General features: G+C 50.0%; 1 protein-coding gene across 9 annotated transcripts; it reads left to right on the top strand.

Annotated features, from left to right (window-relative positions):
* Positions 1-1,576: 1,576 nt before the first annotated feature.
* CALCOCO1 (calcium binding and coiled-coil domain 1) lies at positions 1,577-18,585 on the top strand. Of its 9 annotated transcripts, XM_047867480.1 has the most exons (18): positions 1,577-1,663; positions 3,814-3,990; positions 4,327-4,429; positions 5,429-5,619; positions 8,321-8,479; positions 8,887-9,035; positions 10,700-10,790; positions 13,259-13,414; positions 13,608-13,862; positions 14,331-14,456; positions 14,952-15,047; positions 15,450-15,558; positions 15,784-15,983; positions 16,391-16,497; positions 16,589-16,669; positions 16,748-16,819; positions 17,032-17,093; positions 17,472-17,610. In XM_047867480.1, the coding sequence occupies exons 2-17, from the start codon at positions 3,835-3,837 to the stop codon at positions 17,072-17,074; spliced, it is 2,094 nt and encodes a 697-aa protein (XP_047723436.1). In that variant the 5' UTR covers positions 1,577-1,663; positions 3,814-3,834; the 3' UTR covers positions 17,075-17,093; positions 17,472-17,610. The 9 variants fall into 9 exon arrangements, 8 of the variants coding, with proteins under 8 accessions (XP_047723436.1, XP_047723433.1, XP_047723435.1 ...); XR_007154084.1 differs by lacking the exon at positions 17,032-17,093 and having other exon boundaries at positions 16,748-16,991; positions 17,472-17,602; XM_047867477.1 differs by lacking the exon at positions 17,032-17,093 and having other exon boundaries at positions 17,472-18,585.
* Positions 18,586-19,488: the final 903 nt, after the last annotated feature.

Below are 19,488 nucleotides of genomic sequence, written 5' to 3'. Positions count from 1 at the left end.
TAGGGCTTTCTATATAAGCCTGTTATATTAAATAGAAAAATTCTTGGCAAAAACACATTGTAAGCACCAAAAAAAAAAAAAAGTGGAAAATGTTATTTTTTTAGCTCCACTGAGACTGAGGGTTTTTTTTTTCCAAGCCTTTATTCTTGGTGGAAGACAAAAACCAAGAACACTGGAGACCTGGATCACCCCACTCTTAACCCACCCCAGGACCTTGAGCCAGCTCCTCAGCCAGCAGCTATTCCCTAACTCATAAATCCTGACTAATGACACAGACATGTCACCTTAATGTTTGTGAAGCCCAGTGACTTATTGTTAAGTGCTTGGAGATCTTCAGATGAAAGGCACCCAAGGGCAGCCACCAGACACCCTATTCAGCCATAAAAGCAAAATACTACCAAAAAACTTGGAAAAGGCAGAGGCTCCGTAACTTAGTGAGCAGAGTATTAAAGCAGGCACTCTGGAAGAGCAAATCAATCCTTAGACTGTAATCCCTGAACACCGAGACCCGGAGAGAGATCATTTTGAATGCCTCAGACTACCTGGAGACTCCTGGACGGTGCGGGAAAGGGGAGACAGAAGGATGCCCAAGTCTTTAATTTGACTTAGGTTGTGGGAGGAGTGTTACTCTTTCAAACCTCTCCTAAATAGAAACAGAAGCAATAACATGTATTGTTATATTAATTCATTGAAAGGCTTGGGCAAACCGGCCCCCTCTAAGTGGCTTGTTTGTGAGTTCTGACCAGTCCTGAATTATGTCAGCCTCCCCTTTCAACTTCATCCTTCCTTCACCTCCCCATTACCACCACCTCAGCCAATGGGTCTTCTTCGTAGACCCACAGACCACTCTAGGGAGAGCCCAGTCCGGGTGTGTGAGTATTGACAGGCCCCCTGGCCCTGAAATCCTCAAGTGGGGGGGAGGGGGGGATGAGGGGGGAAATAGCGGTGCACAGTACACAGGTTTTACAGGGGCTGTCCCCGAGGTCAAAGCAAAGAAGAAACTGCCACCACAGCCAGTAGCTCCCTGTCCCTAAATAGTGGGCAGCCCGTGATGTAGCGGCAAGAGCACTTCACTTGGAGTCTTGCAGCCCTGGAATTCTACCATCGCATAGCTTTGATACTTTAGACCGGTTCCTTAAACATTCTGGGCTTTGGTTTCTTCATCCGTAAAGTGTGGATAACCATACTATCTATCCCACAGACCGTCGTGAAAAGCAAACATGAGGGTGCAGCGCAACGCGTCGTACCCTGGGAAGCATAAAACAGGAGACGTTAGAGCCCCAACTCCTCCCCACCCCCTAACCCACAACGCACATTACAGACCAGCAGTCACCACCAATACAGCCGGGCCCCTCCTAAGGAATCATGGGCCGTGAAGTCCTTTGGTGGCCACACCCTCGTTTGCAGTCATGGAAGTGGGAACTACGCCTCCCAGGATGCCGTGGTGAGGCCGCCGCCGCGACCGCCCTCTGCTCCGCCCTCCTCTTGCACAGCTTCCTGGGATGTGTAGTTCCATATCCAAGCCGGCTCGCCGACAAAAGAGGGCAGAGAAACCACAAACCCCAGAAGTCCTCACGTCCACTTTTCTCCCTCCCCCTCCAGGAGTCGGAGTGCTGTTTTTGTTGTTGGTGGAAGGTGAGGGAACAGCTGATCCGTGTGTGGGGTAAGAAACTTGGCCTAATTTGGGGGCGATCTAATGCGGGGGTCACCCCCAATTTCCAGTCTGTGAAAGGATAATCTAAGGGAACTGTGGAAGGGGGATGCAGGAGCGTTTGGGTTTTAACACTTTCCGTACTGGAAAAGCCACCCCTTCTGTTTTGAGAGTTCTTGGTCTCGAGGGGGCTCTGATCAGGGGTGCGCCCCCTCACTGTTCTCCCCTTCCCCTCAGTTCTTCTCTATAAAGCTTGTTATGCCTAAGGTAGTTGGGAGACACTGAATTATTTACTCATTCTCTCCCACGCAAGACTTGAGCCTCACAAACCTTCCCTTTCTCCTTACCCTCCCGCCCCAATCCAAAGGCCTTTTACTACGCCGAGTCCCGGGAGGGAAGCCTTACAAGTGGCAGAATGTTAAGGAACTCTTAGAGGCCTACAGAGTTGAGGGGTGGGAGTCCCCCCACCCGCGCGAACGCTTGAATCTAGCTACACACATACACTTTAGGTGCCCAGAGCTTTGTTTCAAGTCTGGTGAATGTTTCCAGCTGTGAAGGATTTTATTTGTGGGGAGTATTTGGGATTCCACAGGCTTAGATCTGTGGGGGATGATGCATCCCCCATTTTAAAAGCCGGAAGAATTGTATTTGGAGAAAACATGGACGAATTTTAACGAGGGATTTTTCAGCGATGAAATCCCAAAGAAACCTCTTGTCCCCAGTTCAATCCGTATTTTGGAAGGAGAAGTTGCTTCTTTTTGTAGAGCTGGCCCACCTTTCCTTCTCTACTGAATTCCTGTTGTTTTTAAAGTTGCTAGCCCCAGACTTCAGCCTCGCGTGGGTTTGTGATGTTTGGGGGTGTGCCCATGACTATTGGCCATGGCTGATTGGACACCATCCTCTGTGGTTGACACAGGATGAAGATTAGTGGGATGGAGAGGAGCGATGACGAGAGCCATCTCACAGCCCAGGGCTGAGGAGTTGTGTTGATTATTGTTGTTGTTCCTCACTCCATCCCCATGTTTCCTAATTAACTCTCCCCACCCTAACTTGGAACACCCCTCCCTGTCAATCCCATCTTATAGCATGCCTCCAACTACACATCCAGGCACTTGGAATTGAGGCTAAAGGGGGCAGAGAGAAAACACTACAGCTGGGTTAACATAGTCAAACCAGTAGGTTTCTAGTTCTGTTCCTGGCGAGACCTGAAGAAAAGAACGTTAGGTTATTTTTGAATTAATCCTCCCTTCTTTCAACATCATATATATATTTCCCCTTCTTAGGGCCCCTTACTTCCCACCTTCCAATCTACCCCCTATCCAGGGGTGGGACTTTTCCTGGTTCCAGGCTCCCACATTCCGTCTCCCCACACCACCACGTTCCTGCTGAATGTTTCACCCCACCCTTGAAGCAGCCGCCTCCAGAATTCTTGACTTCCTGAAGTTGAGAGGCAAAACCTGTCTTTCCTTATATCCTCCCTTTCCCTTTGTCTCTTGAATGAGAGCAGAAGCTTTTTTTTTTTTTTTCAATTCATGAGGGGAGAGGGGAGAGAACTGAGACCTCGGGGGCCTGAGGATCGGGCTGTTGGTCCCCGCCTCCAGCCATATTCCTGCTTTGAAGACTCAGTCATTACTTTCAGAGAGTGTTCAGGTGTCATAAGCTACTCCTGGGTACAGCTGGAGTGGGCAAAGAGACCTGCTCGGAATGAGGGGGCCCCACAGGTCAGTTGGATTTTGAATTCAAGAGCCAAAAAGACAAGCGGGATGGGATGGGGAGGTGGAGGCTGAAGAATTTGGAATGTTCAAGTATGTTAAGAGGTGGGAAAGGAGGAACTGAGCGGGTAGAGCCTGGGATACTGAGACGTGGTCAATGGGACTATGAAAGGGGATTAGAAATGAGAGAGATCTTAACTCTAGGAAGAGTCTGTGACTCAGAGAGGGTACGATGTGAGACAGGATGGGGACTGACTCAGAAGGTCAGACCTGTGTCCTGGAGACTAAAAGTGATACCTCTAGAGGGTCCTGTAGCCCTTAGGGGCTAGGAACGAAATATGCCTCCATCTCTGAGTGTAGTGGCAGGAGCTGTGAGTGGGTGGGGATGGAGTTGGGGAGAAGAAGAGATGGATGGGAGAGGTTTTAGGATATTAACCCTTTATTTCATAGGGCAGATACCTTGAGGGCAAGATGGAAGAATCATCACTAAGCCGGGCACCTTCCCGGGGTGGAGTCAACTTTCTGAATGTAGCCCGGACCTACATCCCCAACACCAAGGTGGAATGTCACTATACCCTTCCCCCAGGCGCCATGCCCAGCGCCAGCGACTGGATTGGCATCTTCAAGGTATCCCTGAAACCCCTTTTGGCTCAGATTTGTGAGCCATGGGTTGGTTGGAATCAGGGGAATGACTTAGTCCTTGGGTTCTCAACCGCATGTTGATAGAGAAGAAGGGCAGAGATGTCACAGGTGACAGAAGCCATCTGTGTAAGCCAAGGCTCATCTCCTCCCCATCTTAGCCCTGCCCTCTCCTGCCACAAAGGATCCCTCCACTTTCCCGGTCTGTCATCATCCTTGTCACTGTAACAGCATCCTCGCCCCCATTCAGTCCCTCAGCCCTTTCTGCCATCCCTAGCTCACAGTTCCATCACCGTACCCCTCTCCCACCATGGGCCTTCACAGGTGGAGGCTGCCTGTGTTCGGGATTACCACACTTTTGTGTGGTCTTCGGTGCCTGACAGTGCAACTGATGGTTCCCCTGTCCACGCCAGTGTCCAGTTCCAAGGTACGAGGGAACATGGAAGGTCTGGGAGGAAGGAACCTAGGGGATAGAGGTTTGGAGGAAGATAGTGGGCTCAGAAACCAAAGTTAGGCACAGGCAACAAGAAAAAATAAGTACAAATAAATAAAATAAGAACTATATCCAGTAGGGCTCAGCAGACATAGAATTGTGGGATTATTACAGAATCAGGGACTTAGAGATAGAAGGACCTGTCAAGGGCCAGTAATCCTGCCACCTACCCCCCAAAAAAGAGGAAGTCCTCTCAGGGAACTAGGGGTAGGAAGGAGGGAAAGGTAGTGTCATAAATTGAGAAGAAGGTAGTCCTTAGATTCTGAAAGACCTAGGCTCAAATCTCAACTCTAATACAAGCTATTAGACCTTGGACAAATTACTTAATTTCCCTGTCTCTGTTATCTTAACAGGAAAAGGGGATGCATGGCTTATAGGGACAATATGAAGGTTTAAAGTGATACAGGTAAAGGGTTAGCATAGTGCCTGGTTCAGGGTGGCCACTCAGTAAGTGATAACTAACTATTATTATTATTATTATTATTATTATTATTATTAGGGAAGGTAGGCTTGGGAAAGAGAGGAAGGACAGGCCTAGGCAGAAAGGAGGGAGAAGAGTATTTCAGGGAACAGAAATAGCCCATGGGAGGTAAAGAGGAAAGAAAACAGTATGTGGAACAGGGAACGAGGGACTGGAACCAAGGACAGTGGGTGATAAGACACATCAAGGTGGGGGCGGCTGGGTGGCTCAGTCAATGAGCATCCGACTCTCGATTTCAGATCAGGTCATGATCCCGGGGGTCGTGGGATCAAGCCCCACATAGGATTCTGTGCTGGGCGTGGAGCCTGCTCCCTCTCTCCCCATCTGGTGCTCACTCTCTCTCTCTATATATAAAATTTTTTTAAAAAGACACGTCAAGGAAAAGGAAGACTGCCAGGCACTTGAGGGCCTGGGATCATATTAGGGTCCTGGGTCCATTCCTCTTCCCACAGCCAGCTACCTGCCCAAACCTGGAGCCCAGCTCTACCAGTTCCGGTATGTGAACCGCCAGGGCCGGGTATGTGGGCAGAGCCCCCCTTTCCAGTTCCGAGAGCCAAGGCCCATGGACGAACTGGTGACCCTAGAGGAGGCCGATGGCGGCTCTGACATCCTGCTGGTCGTCCCCAAGGCCACTGTGCTGCAGGTGAGACAGAGCAACAGAGCTGCCCCCAGGCAGCGGAGTGGGAGGGGCAGGGGAGGGGGAGGGCTGCATGGCAAGGGACTGCTTCTCACTTTACCTTCCCCTGGGCTGTGGCCTCAACTGAGCACCTCACCAGGACTTACACAGTCTTGCCATTAAGAAAGTCTTGATCTAACATAGACACAAACATGTAGGGCAGGAAAGCAAGCTACCCACAGGCCCATGTCACTCAAGATTTCATAAGTACTTTTCAAACATTCCTTCTCCCAAGTGCTACATCCTGTCCTAGGCCCTAGAGGATGATCCAAAGGGTAGAGGGAGGCCACTCCAGGGAAGGAATGTTCAGAGGAAGGGGAGTACGAGACCCACTTCCAGGACAGGTGAGCAGTGAGAGCAGGTGGTAGGGCCCCACACCTGCACGATCCAATACAAAAAGCTCTTGAACAGTTGAAATGTGACTGGTCCAAATTGAGATGTACTGTATGGGGAACATACACAAAGGATTTTGAAGACTTAGTGTTAAAAAAAAAGTAAAAGATCTCAGTGGTTTTTTATATTGGTCACATGTTGAAATGATAATACTTTGGATACGCTGAGTTGGATAAAATACCATTAAAACAAATTTCACCTGTTTCTTGTTACTTTTTTGAGTATTTACTAGGAAGTTTAAAAAACTATATATGTGGCTTGTATTTTTCTATGGGACCAAATAGACCAAATAGAGAAGAGTTAGAGAGTGGGGGCAGATGTTGGCAAGGACTTCCTGAAGGAAGATCAGGGATAGGGAAACTGGGGAGGAAGTACATTCCCCAGACAAGAGGACAGACTTGAGGAAGTGCTCAGAGGGTGAGAATGGGTACCTGATCTGTGATTTAGATAAACTCTTGCCTTCTAGAACCCTCTAAACACACGGGATCAACACAAGAATAGGAAGATGTCTATATCTTACATAAGTCAGAGATGTGTGAGCTCCTACCCTGTGTTCTGGGTTTTTTTTTTATATTAAGTTTTTATTTTGATTCTAATGTTGTTAACATACAGTGTTTTGGTAGTTTCAGATGTACAATAGAGTGATTCTGCGGTTCCATATATATTAATCAGTACTCATCATAAGTGTATTCTTTAATCTTTATCGCCCATTTCACCCATCCCCTTACCTACCTCCCCTCTGGTAACCATCAGTTTATTCTCTATAGTAGAGAGTCTGTTTCTTGGTTTATATCCCTTTTTTTCCTTTGCTCGTTTGTTTTGTTTCTTAAATTCCACATTTAAGTGAAATCATAGGGTATTGGTCTTTCTCTGACTGATTTCACTTAGCATTACCCTCTCTAGCTTCATCCATGTTGTTACAAATGGCAAGATTTCATTACTTTTCATGGCTGAGTAATATTCCATTGTGTATATATGTACCACATCTTCTTTATTTGTTCTTCAGTCGATGGACCCTTAGGCTGCTTCCATAATTTGGCTATTGTAGATAATGCTGCTATAAACATTGGGGTGCATGTATCCCTTTGAATTAGTGTTTCACATATTTAAAAAATTTTTTTTTGCTGTTTATTTTTGAGAGAGAGAGAGCACGAGGCAGGGAGGGGCAGAGAGAGAGGGAGACGCAGAATCTGAAACATGCTACAGGCTCTGAGCTGTCAGCACAGAGCCCGACACGGGGCCCAAACCCACAGACTGGGAGATCATGACCTGAGCCGAAGTCGGATGCTTAACTGACTGAGCCACCCGAGCACCCCTAGTGTTTTCATATTTTTGGCTAAATACCCAGTAGTGTGATTACTGGATCGTAGGGTAGTTCTATTTTTAACTTTGTGAGGAATCTCCACACCATTTTCCACAGTGGCTGCACCAGTTTGCATTCCCACCATTGGTGCACAATGACTCCTTTTTCTCCACATCCTCGCCAACACTTGTTGTTCCTTGTGTTTTTGATATTAGGCACTCTGACAGGTGTGAGGTGGTATCTCATTGTGGTTTTGATTTGCATTTCCCTGATGATGAGTGATGTTGAGCACCTTTTCCTGTGTCTGTTGGCCATCTGGATATTTTCCATGTTCTGTTTTTGCATTTGTTATTCTCATTATAATTACCTTTCAAAAATCTAGGCTAAGAGATCACTTTCCAAATGAGGACAGAGACTCAGAGAAGTTATGTAACTCATTCAAAGTGACATAGCTAGCAGGGCACCTGGGTGGCTCAGTTGGTTGAGTGCCTGACTTTGGCTCAGGTCATGATCTCACAGGTCGTGGGTTTGAGTCCTGTGTCAGGCTCTGTGCTGACAGGTCAGAGCCTGGTATCTGCTTCAGATTCTGTGTCTCCCTCTCTCTGCCCCTCTCCCACTCGCATTCTGTCTCTCTCAAAAATAAGTAAATATTTTTTTTTTAAAACAAGTAACAGAGCTAGCAAAAATTATATTGGAGATTTAAACCTACCTCTGTCAGGTTCCAGAATAGAGAAGGTAAAATTCAGGGAGCCATTCCTTTTGTCTATGTGGATCGAGAAAGACTTCTTCCAAGAGCGTCGAGAGCTGGTGCGTCTGACTGGTGGTGGGCAGGATTCAGTAACACACAAGCCTCCCCTTACTCAGCTCTTTATAGCTTGTACCGATGTAACCTTCCGGCCCCGAATGCACCTGCAGCGTGATGGGGACGGGACTTTCACGAGCACACCCCCCTCCTCATCCTGCTCCCTGTAGAACCAGCTGGATGAGAGCCAGCAAGAGAGAAATGACCTGATGCAGCTGAAGCTGCAGCTGGAGGGACAGGTGACGGAGCTGAGGAGTCAAGTACAGGAGCTCGAGACGGCTCTGGCAACAGCCAGGCAGGAGCATGCGGAGCTGATGGAGCAGTACAAGGTGGGAGTCGGGCCAGGTGGGGCACGGGGCCTGACTGCTCACCCAGGGTCCAAAGTCTGAACCCAGCGAAGATGGGAAAGGAAAGATGTTAGTGGGCTTTTAAGATGGTTCCGGTATCAAAAACATAGCTTTAAGGGGTAACAAGTAGGATTAAACTTGACATGACAGGAGACACATCCCCAAATGTAATGACACTCAGTTCTTTGCACACAGGAGTGCTGGGGGACGGGGGGATGTGGCCATATTCGCCAGTAAGGGAATGCTCTCTGGCAGTTTCTTTTTCAAGGAAGGTGACAGGGTAGGAAGGTGAGAACAGGCTAACCCCCGTGTGCTCCTCCCAAGCCCTTGTTCTGTGCTTTGAGAGGTGAGTCTCAACTTCATTCTTCTGGGGGGAACCTTGATTCCAGGGGCTTTCCCGGTCCCACGGGGAGCTCACAGAAGAGAGGGACATCCTGAGCCGGCAACAGGGAGACCATGTGGCACGCATCCTGGAGCTAGAAGATGACATCCAGGCCATCAGTGAGAAAGTGCTGACAAAAGAGGTGGAGCTGGACAGGTGAGGGCGACCCCTCTACCCCCATCACTTCCCTTCATTTCCTGTCACCCCCAGACTCCGGCCTCCTGTTTCAGACGGGCAAACCTGCACTCTGTCTGGTGTGGTTCTTTCCCCTTTCAGACTTAGGGTATTCCACTTCCCCGGCTTTTCTTTCCTGCCTAGCTCTCTTCCGTCTTTCCTAAGCCTATTCTGTATTCCTCACCTTCAGAAGTAATCATAGTTACTATTTATGCTGCAACAAAGGCTAAGCAGGAGCTAGGAGTGGAGGATTTGGAAGAAAAGAGTAGATAGAACAGTCAAGACAAGATAAGAGAGGATGGATTTCAGATTTTATCACAGCAAAGAAGATGAGACTCCGTTCTCACTGTTAGGAAATGTCTGAACCGGTGATCCAGGAATGTTACGGGATCTCTCCTCTGAAAAAAAAAAGGTATAAGTCATAGAATCTTAGCCCTCAGAGGACTGTCAGGTAATTGAGAGGGTCACTACCTCAGAAGGCAGCCTCTTTCAATATCAGACAGCTGTCACTTTTGTATCTCTTGTATTGAACTAAACACCTCCCTTCTGTAACTTGCCTCCATTAGTGCTAGTTTAGACCTCTGGGGTTGCACAGGATGAATTTCTTTCCTCCACCAGACCACTGTCGTTTTTACCAAATGGCACAAACACTGACCACTTCCCGTGTCTGTCCGTCACATTTTCGCCAGGAGAAACACTCTGGTTCTTTCTTTCATCAAATCGTGTAATTAAGTCTCTTTCATTCGTCACCAGTAGATTTTATGTATATTTTTAAACTCCTTAAAGGAAAGAGGCATTCTAGCCAAGGTCCAGAGTAAAAAAGTGAGTTACTCCCTGAGGCTTCTCCAGTGTAGGATATGTTAGTCTTGCCCTACGGAGATAGTAAATGTCTAGGTTCTAAATCATGGAATAGAAAAGCAGGGATCAGACTGAGCATCTGGAAAAGATTAGGGACTGTCTAGCCCAGGGGTCAGTAAACCTATGGCCCATGTGCCAGATCTATCCTGGCCACCTGTTTTTGTACAGTCTGTGAGTTTAAATGGTTTTAATGATGAATTAACGGTTAAACGAAAGAAGAAAAATATTTTGTGATGTGAAAATTATCTGAAATGCAAATGTCAGTGTTCATAAATAAAGTTTTATTGGAACAGCCGTGCTTATTCATTTACACGTCTGTGGTGCTTTCACACTACAGTGGCAGAATTGAATAGTCACCACAGAATCCTCATGGCCTGCAAAGCCTGAAGTATTTATTATCAGGCCCTTTACAGAAAAAGTCTTCCAACTTCTGATCTAGATCCAAAGTTTATAATTGATCGTGGCTGTCCCTTGTCTAAAAAAAGACTGGATTCTGGTCTCTTGATTGAATGCAAACAACTAGGAAGGCATCAGCAGAACATTCCTTAAAATGACACATAAAGAGAACAAACTGTTTATTTCTGGATTGTGCTCTAGAACCAGGAATCTTGGATACTCAGGGCTTCTAGCGAGATCACCTTGGTCTGGGGATTTGGGCATCCCAGAGACAATAGGAGGTGTGGGCCCAGAGGGGCACCAGAAAAAGTGCTAAAGACAAAAGTCCACGTCCTTCGTATCTTCTGTGGTGACCAGCCGGGTTATCTGATGTTCCATGTCCCCACGTACAGGGTGAGAGACACCGTGAAGGCCCTGACTCGGGAACAGGAGAAGCTTCTTGGTCAACTGAAAGAAGCGCAGGCCGACAAGGAGCAGAGCGAGGTAGGGGCTCAGAGTCGGTTTGCTTTCTCAATTGTTCTTCCACTGCGTTGAGGCCTTTTTGAGTGCCGGGCACCAAAGCCGATAAAAAATGTAAAGAGGACATTGTACACACGCTCTCCTAGGAAACAAAATGTATACCCAAGTCAGGATTAGTCAAAGTGGAATATATTCAGCATCACCAGGGAAGAATAATAAAGTGTTAAGATGCTCCACAGAAGTGGACAAAAGCACGTCTTATTAGGGTCATTAGAAGGGGGCAGGGATGCCTGGCTGGCTCAGTCAGTAGAGCATGTGACTCTTGATCTCAGGGTGTGAGTTCAAGCCCCACGTTGGGCATAGAGTGTACTGAAAAAAAAAAAAGCAAAAGAGGGGCATAAAGTAGCCTAGTATTTTCCAGCTTTTTTAGCTCTCCTTTCCACCCCACAATAAAGTTTTACATCTTAGGTGGAACCTCATTGAATAGATAAAACCAATAGTTTATTACTATAAATATATTTTTATAAATTCAAGTATTTATTTTCTTTAATGTTTATTTTTTTTTTTAACGTTTATTTATTTTTGAGACAGAGAGAGACAGAGCATGAACAGGGGAGGGTCAGGAGAAGGAGACACAGAATCTGAAACAGGCTCCAGGCTCTGAGCTGTCAGCACAGAGCCCGACGCGAGGCTCGAACTCACAGACCGTGAGATCATGACCTGAGCCAAAGTCGGATGCCTAACCGACCGAGCCACCCAGGCGCCCCAATGTTTATTTATTTTTGAGAGAGGGAGAGACAGAGCACGAGTGGGAGAGGGGCATAGAGAGAGGGAGACAGAATCCGAAGCAGGATACTGGCTCTGAGCTGTCAGCACAGAGCCTGATGTGGGGCTCAGACTCACAAGCCGTGAGCTCATGACCTGAGCCAAAGTCAGATGCTCAACCCACTGAGCCACCCATGCACCCCAATTTTAAAAATTCAAATGTACAATGTTAACTTATAAGGTAACAAAAGTAATCAGGTAATTCTGATGGATGCCAAACCTTGAAATCAGAGGTTACAGGTAACTATTCTGTCAGCATCAGCAGCTAATATGTTTCCGTATTGAGTTTTGGTTGTACAATACTAAGAACACCTTGAGTCTCCAAATAAGTAAGTGCAAATGACAGCAATTTTTAAACTGTCCACCATGCCATCTCAGTTTGCTTTTCAAACAAAAAGAAAATCCAATAGGAACTTTATTCTGAGGTTTGTACAAAAAAAATTAATTAACCTGAAAAAAAAGTGAATTAACTCAGAAGCACATGTCAGTGGATTGATGATCCCCATTGTGTTAATTTGTGAGCTTGTATGTTGTTTTTCTCACATATTTTTTGAATTATTTAGAAGGAGCTCACATCACATATTCGCAGAATCTCTCAGCAGCTTCCTCCAAACCCTAGGCTTCCGTGGAAGGGTATTTGAAAGCCATTTGTTCAGCAGTAAAGAGTAGGTAGGATTTGAGTAGACAGAGATGAGAGGGAGGCCATTCTGGGAACTGAGAAAGACACGTGCAAAGGCTGAGAGTCCAGAACACTCAGGGCACTTGAAAGTGTGGGTGGAGGGTTTGAGATGAGGCCCAGGTCAGACTGGAGAGGATCTGGAGTTAGTCTTTCTTCTGTAAGCAAATGAGAGGCATCCGTGATTTTCAAGGGGGTGACATGTACTTAGGCCGGACTTAACAGAAGATTAATGTGATTTCTTCCTGGGAGATGAACTAGTTATGAGATTATTCAATAATCCAAGTCAGAAATGACCAGATCCTGAGTCAACATGGTTGCTGTGATAGTAGAAAAGAGAAAATGGCTGTGAACAAGACAGAAGATGGAGAAGCAAAAGGCTTTTCTTGGGGTCACTAAGGAAAGAACAGAGCCAAGCCCGGCACCAAGGGATCCAGCCTGAGTGGCTTAGGAAGTAGTTAGTAGCATGGGCAGAAATAAGAGTGGAAAGGAGTGGACTGGGAAGTAGAATATGCTGAGTTTGAGGGCCTCATGGACATCCAGACTGAGTTTTGATCTAAAAGGAAGAGCAGAGGGGCGTCTGACTGGCTCAGTTGGTGGAGCAAGCGACTCTTGATCTTGGGGTTGTGAGTTCAAGCCCCATGTTAGGCGTAGAGGTTACCTAAAAAATCAATAAAACCTTCTTTAAAAAATTAATAATAATGAAAGGAAGAGCGGAGAAGCAGAAATGGTACATGGGATACCTAGATTCGTGTAAGACCCCATCAAGGCTGTGATGCCGGTACCTCATTATGGGAGCTGGAGACTGGATGTTCAGGCCTGAGTCCCTTTGAGCTGAGACCCCAAGAAGGGCTGACGAGAGCTGAATGCTTGAGTTTGTGTTAAATCTGGGAAGCGGAACCTTGATCTCTCTCATCGCAGTGGTTCAGCCCCTGCCAGCCACCCCAAATACATATACCCCTTTCCTTACTTATTTTCCACCTCCCATCAGGCTGAGCTCGAAATGGCACAACAGGAGAACCGCCGCTTAAATCTGGAGCTGCAGGAAGCAAAGGGCCGGCAGGAGGAGCAGAGTGCCCAGGCCCAGCGACTGAAGGACAAGGTGGCCCAGATGAAGGACACCCTAGGCCAGGCCCAGCAGCGCGTGGTGAGTGAAGCCCCTAGGCAGCGGGAAGTAGAGGAAGTACCAAGGGCTAGCTAGGGAAAAGACATGGCTAAAGATTGAACAATATAAATCGTGAGCCTTGTTGTGGTGCGGGGTCAGAGGGACCCTAGTTACCTTCCTGGTTCGAGAATGACTCACTGGGAGCCCTAATCTCCATCTCCTTCTTTCTCCTGAGGCTGAGCTGGAGCCCCTAAAGGAGCAGCTTCGAGGAGCCCAGGAGCTCGCAGCCTCAAGCCAGCAGAAAGCCACCCTTCTTGGGGAGGAGTTGGCCAGCACAGCGGGAGCCAGGGACCGCACCATGGCGGAGCTACACCGCAGCCGCCTGGAAGTGGCTGGAGTCAATGGCAGGCTGGCTGAGCTCAGCCTGCACCTGAAGGAGGAAAAAAGCCAATGGAGCAAGGAGCGGGCAGGGCTGCTGCAGAGTATGGAGGTAGAGGGACGGGGGGACCTGGCAGGCTCACAGCCACTGCCCCCACCTCCATGGAGTCAGATCCCCTGGGAAGGGAGACAGGGATGAGAAGCTTAGAGGACTCAGGAGTGGGGAGGGGCTCTGAGGGAGGTACAATTCACTGTCCCAAGTATGACCCATCCGTAAGTAGGGTGTCCCAGTCCTGATCTTCGTAGCACCTTCCTTGGTTACCACCTTGATTCAGAAACGTTTACTGCCCTAGGCACCGGGCCCTGTCGTGATGCCCATTTCTGATCAGCAAGGCACCTTGCTGGCATGTCCCTTCCTTCATTGAGAAGTATCAGGAATGAGGAAGCCAAGAAGGGGAAATTGCTCCCAAAATACTCATTGAAATAAAGGAAAGGACACAGCGAGGGATGGGGCTGATGCCAGTGGTGTCCCTTTTCCTTCACCTTTCCCCTCCCATGTTCCTTTTCGGCCGCATCCCAGGCAGAGAAAGATAAGATCCTGAAGCTAAGTGCAGAGATACTTCGACTGGAAAAGGCAGTTCAGGAGGAGAAGACCCAGAATCAAGTGTTCAAGACTGAACTAGCCCGGGAAAAGGATTCTAGCCTGGTGAGAAGCCCAGCCACCCATGAGTCCTGCTCCTGTCACCTCCTGAGACATCAGTGGCCCTTCTCTCTGTCCTGGGTGTCAGCTCAGAAGTGCTGGGTGCTCACTTACATGTTGAATGGCATCTTACTTGCACACATCCCAGGTCTCATTGGGTTGAAATGTGCAATGTCCCTTTCTCTTCTCATGGCAAATACTCTGGGCCTCATAGCGATGACGTAAGGGAATTCTAGAATGCCCCGGCTGTGACCAGGGCCTCTGTGTCCCAGCCAAAGGCAATCACCCAGGCCCACACTGGAGAGGCAGAGACTGGGACCCAGGAGACGGTCTCCTGTGGTCAAGACAAGGGACTCATCAAAGAAGAGTGTTGGGGCTTCCCCTGTGTGTGTCAGGGCAAGAGAGGGACAGGGGCACAGAGGAGCATGATTCTAGGTTGGTGGTTCCAGGTCGCAGAGCCTAGGTTCTTGGAGGTACATTCTAGGCTCCACATTCCCTCAGGTGCAGTTGTCGGAGAGCAAGCGGGAGCTCACAGAGCTGCGGTCAGCCCTGCGCGTGCTCCAGAAGGAGAAGGAACAGTTGCAGGAGGAGAAGCAGGTGAGAACCTAGGACTCGGGCCCCTTGGATGCCAGAGCTGAGGATTCAGGGGGGAACCTCATGTCTTGTCATCTCTTGGCTTAAGAACTGCTAACTCTAAGAGGGCCCGGAGGCTAAAAATGGGAACGTGGCTCCTCTCACTGGTCGACTTGGCAGAACAGGGGAGGACTGTGGGAGCGAGGGAGGGATGTAAGAGGTGAAGGAGGGCTCCTGGGGGTGGGGGTGGGAGTGAGGCTCTCCTTTGATCTGCCTCCCCACCCCACCCCTCCCCCACCACAGCCCACTTTGGGGAAGGCATCCAGTCCCAAGGAGCTCAGAGTTCCTCTTGGGTCAAGGAAGGCTCTGCAGGCAGCGGGGTTGGCATCTTCCCAGCCTCCCTCACGTCTTTGCTCCCAACTCCAGGAACTGCTAGAGTACATGCGAAAGCTGGAGGCCCGCCTGGAGAAGGTGGCAGACGAGAAGTGGAACGAGGATGCTGTCACAGAGGACGAGGAGGCGGCTGTGGGCCCGAGTCTGTACACCCCCAGTCTTGTGACACCTCTTCCCCCGCCTGTTTCCCCCGTTGGGGAAAGCTGCATGTGACCCCTCTGGGAGCTGCCTCTGCCCTCTGTGTTTTGCCTTTTTCCTTCCCAGACCCTGGCCCCTGTCTAGTTTAACCATATCCCTCATCCAAAGGGAGATAGCTGAGCCAAGCCTCTAACAATTCATCCTTCTCTGTCCTCTCCCTCACCCACAGGCTGCCCAGCGGCTCTGACAGACTCAGAGGACGAGTCCCCAGAAGACATGAGGGTCCCTCCCTATGGCCTGTGTGAGCGTGGAGACACAGGCTCTTCTCCTGCTGGGCCACGAGAGTCTTCTCCCCTGGTCGTCATCAGCCAGCCGGCTCCCATCGCTCCCCACCTCTCAGGGCCAGCTGAAGAGAGTAGCTCTGACTCGGTGAGCTGTGTGTGGATGGGGGCGGTGGTGGGAGACAGAGCAGGGTTAGGGAGGAAGGGGCAGGTACGGCCACACCCAATGGCCCAGTGTCCGGAAAAGGAAGTGTTAATCTTAGCCGTACAGGGCTCTGCTTTCCCCTTGGGAGAGAGGAGGCAGGCCCAGCCTCTCTTCAGGGCCACCGCCCCAAAATCCAGTCCGACCCAGTAACCCCAATGCTGCCAGCCCCTGCCCCCCATACTCCTCCTCTTCTTACCCACTAGCCCCCATCAAAACTCCTGTCCTGCCTCACTCTTACTACAGCCCACAGTCTACTGTCTGGGCCTGGACTGCTCTTACCTCCCCCAGCATGCTGCTCCCCTATCTTGGGACGCTACCCCCAAACCCATCCCTATCTCTTTGGTACCCAGGAGGCCGAGGATGAGAAGTCAGTCCTCATGGCAGCTGTTCAGAGTGGAGGTGAGGAGGCCCACCTGCTGCTTCCTGAGCTGGGCAATGCCTTCTATGACGTGGCCAGGTGAGTGCAAAAGGGGGAGAACACGAGGGAGGTGGGAGCATGCCAGTGGAAAGGGCATCCGGGTGAACAGTCCCCGTGCCCTTCCCCCAAGCTCCCTCTTCTTGGCCCCAGCCAACATAGGAGTGGTTGACACAGAAAACCACCCACCACCCCAAGTCCCAGGTGCCATCAGGTAATTCCTCCCCCCATCTTATCAATGCACACGTGCACTCAGAGGCCCTGCCTTTAACTGGCTTCTGTGTCGTTCTAGCACCATCTTCCGTGGAGCCCAAATTGCCCTGCATCCCCTCTCTCCTGCCCCTCCCCCTTCCCCAACCACCAGGTAGGTACCTAGGCTCCATCTGGGGAGGAAGGGAGGTGACCAGTGCCCCCAGGGATGGGAACAGAGAGAAGACCGGGATCCAGCATCTGACCACCCCTGAGATGTTGTCCTTCTTCCCTGACTTTCCTGGGAGACCCTTTGGGCAATGCAGCTGCAGGGGTGGGGGATTCAGGTATCAGATCGCCCCTTCTGCCTTCCCTTTTCTTTTGCAGGTCAAGAGGGGAAGGCAGGGGGAAGAGAGATTTTATCATCTAGCCCCCAGCTTTGCCTCGATGTGAGATGGGCTCAGGGCAGGGAGGGGGCGATGCTGTCATCCTTCTCGGCTGGAGCAGGAAGATGAAGGACGATGTCAGACTCATTTTCAGCCTCATTAGGCAGCAGACGGAGATGGAGGGAGGAGCGCAGGGGTGGGGGATGGGCTGTGCACTACTGCGGCGACCAGCGGGGACTAAAGAAGAGAGGGCCTGGAGAGCTGGGAAACTAAGGCTCCAGTAGTGTGGGGAGAACGATGCTGGGGGTGAGACTAGGAGAGAGAGCTGCCAGGAACAGGGTAATCTGGAAGGCCAGGTGCATGGGTCCCTGTCCCTGAGGTCCACAAGGCAAGAAGGCATCGGAGCACACTGACCCTCTCCTTCCCCTCTGTCTCCTTCAGTGGCTTTGCAGTGGGTCCCTTGTCAGAGGCCAGCACCAGGGGCCCTGCCACCCCCCCATGGAAGGAGTGCCCTATTTGTAAGGAGCGCTTTCCGGCTGAGAGTGATAAGGATGCCCTGGAGGACCACATGGATGGACACTTCTTTTTCAGCACCCAGGACCCCTTTACCTTTGAGTGATCTCACCCCTCCCCAGTACATGCACAGATGCACTCACACACACACACACACACACACACACACACACACACACACACACATACTCATGCACAGACTTGGCATGATATTCTGGGCTCCATGATATTCTGGGCTCCATGATATTCTGGGTTCCATGATATTCTGTTCCCTAAGAACCGCCCCTGCCTTTGAGCCATTTTCATCCCAAGCTCTCACCGGCATCCTCTCCTGCCTGGTTCTTTTGTCCAAGCAGGGGTCCTTTTTGGAAGCGGTGGCTGACCTTACCCCCTAAAAGCGGTTTTGGAGGAACCAGGATGGAGGAGAACTTCCCCAGGGGCAGACTGCTTCTGTCACGGACACCAGCCACACACACACACTCATACACACACACACACACACACACTCTCTGATGCCCCAAAGCCAATTCTCCGGGGCACCCCACCCTCTCTTATTGGGGGTCTTTGTTGGTTTATCTGAGTTTTCTCTGGGGCCTGCATGGAGGCAGCAGCATGGACATCACGGCCTCTTCAGGTCTCTTTCAGTTCTGAGCTTCAGTGGTTCTTTCTGTTCCCGCCCCCCCCCCCCCACCATTGCTTTCTGCACCCCACCCCAGCTTTTTCCACACCATTAGATATGAAATTTGGATGTTTCTTTTGTATTTTTGAGGTTTTCTGTACTCTTACCTCCTGCTCCACCCTGCCACCACCCCCCAGTGTCCTCACATGGAAAGAAATAATGCATTTGTGCCTTCTGTGAGGGATGGGGAGAACACAGGGTCCCAGGTGTCCCCGTTTCTCAGCCCTCCTCCCTCTCCAGGTTCCCCCCCCCCCCCCCAGCAATAAGAGCTTTCCCTCATTATCCCTCCCCCGATCTGTAGTTTGGACAAATATATTTATATGATACGTATAACGATTCTAATAAAATGTGTTCTTACCATGAGGTGTGACTAGAGCAACGCAGGTCCAGACAGCTGGCTCATAGACCATAGTGGAGGGGAGTTGGGACGGAGGGGACTCCCCCTGCCTTCTTGGGGAGGGTGCCCAGCAGCGTCTCCTCGCTATGCCTCTTGGTGGGCAGAGGAGGAGGGAGGGATCTTTGTCTCGGGTTGTGGTGGGGCGGCTGGCTTGGAGAAGACTGCGGTGGGCGAGGGAGCAACGTATGGGTCCACGTGAGACAGGACTTCAGGATTTCAGTCCTGGGGTGGGCAGGGTGGAACCCAAGCTTCTGGGCCCAGGTGCATGTCTCAGAAGGCAGGGGAAGTTTCCACTGCACAGACCTTCAACCTCCATAGCAGCCATCACTGTACCGTGGGCCAAAGATGGGCATTACCCGTGTCAGGAGTTCACATCTTTGGGGAGCCACTTAGGTAAAAAAAATGCCCTCAACTCCATCCCTCCGAAGTCTGTTTGATTTTCCTTCCGTCCCTGCCGCCCCCCCTCTCTCTGTTGCCATCCTCACGTACCCGTATGCGCACACTGACTCCACAGTCACAAAAACACATTCATCCACTCTAACCAGCTTCACAGGCTAGACACACACACCGCGTCGTAAAGCATTTATTAAGGAGCTGAGTGCTCACCAAGGCTCTGAGCAATGCCCAGCACAAGCCATGCCTACAGCCCGCTTGTTCCCCAGCCCAGTAGCTCCCTTATCAGTCACCCTCCTCTGCCTTCAGGGTCCCTGGGTGGGCAACCTGTACCAATCCCTCTCTCCACCCACCTGAACCCCCCACCAATCCACCCCCCTTCCAGCCCCACCTGGATGACATCCTTCCATCCTTCCTTCTTCCCTCCTGTCGCCGTCTCCTAGCAACCCCATCTCATTCCCTGAATCCCTTCCAAG

This window comes from Prionailurus viverrinus, chromosome B4 (genome assembly GCF_022837055.1).
Source record: "Prionailurus viverrinus isolate Anna chromosome B4, UM_Priviv_1.0, whole genome shotgun sequence".
NCBI classification, from domain to species: Eukaryota; Metazoa; Chordata; class Mammalia; order Carnivora; family Felidae; genus Prionailurus; species Prionailurus viverrinus.
Note: the sequence above shows the minus strand (reverse complement) of the source record. Positions and strands in the feature narration are given on the sequence as shown.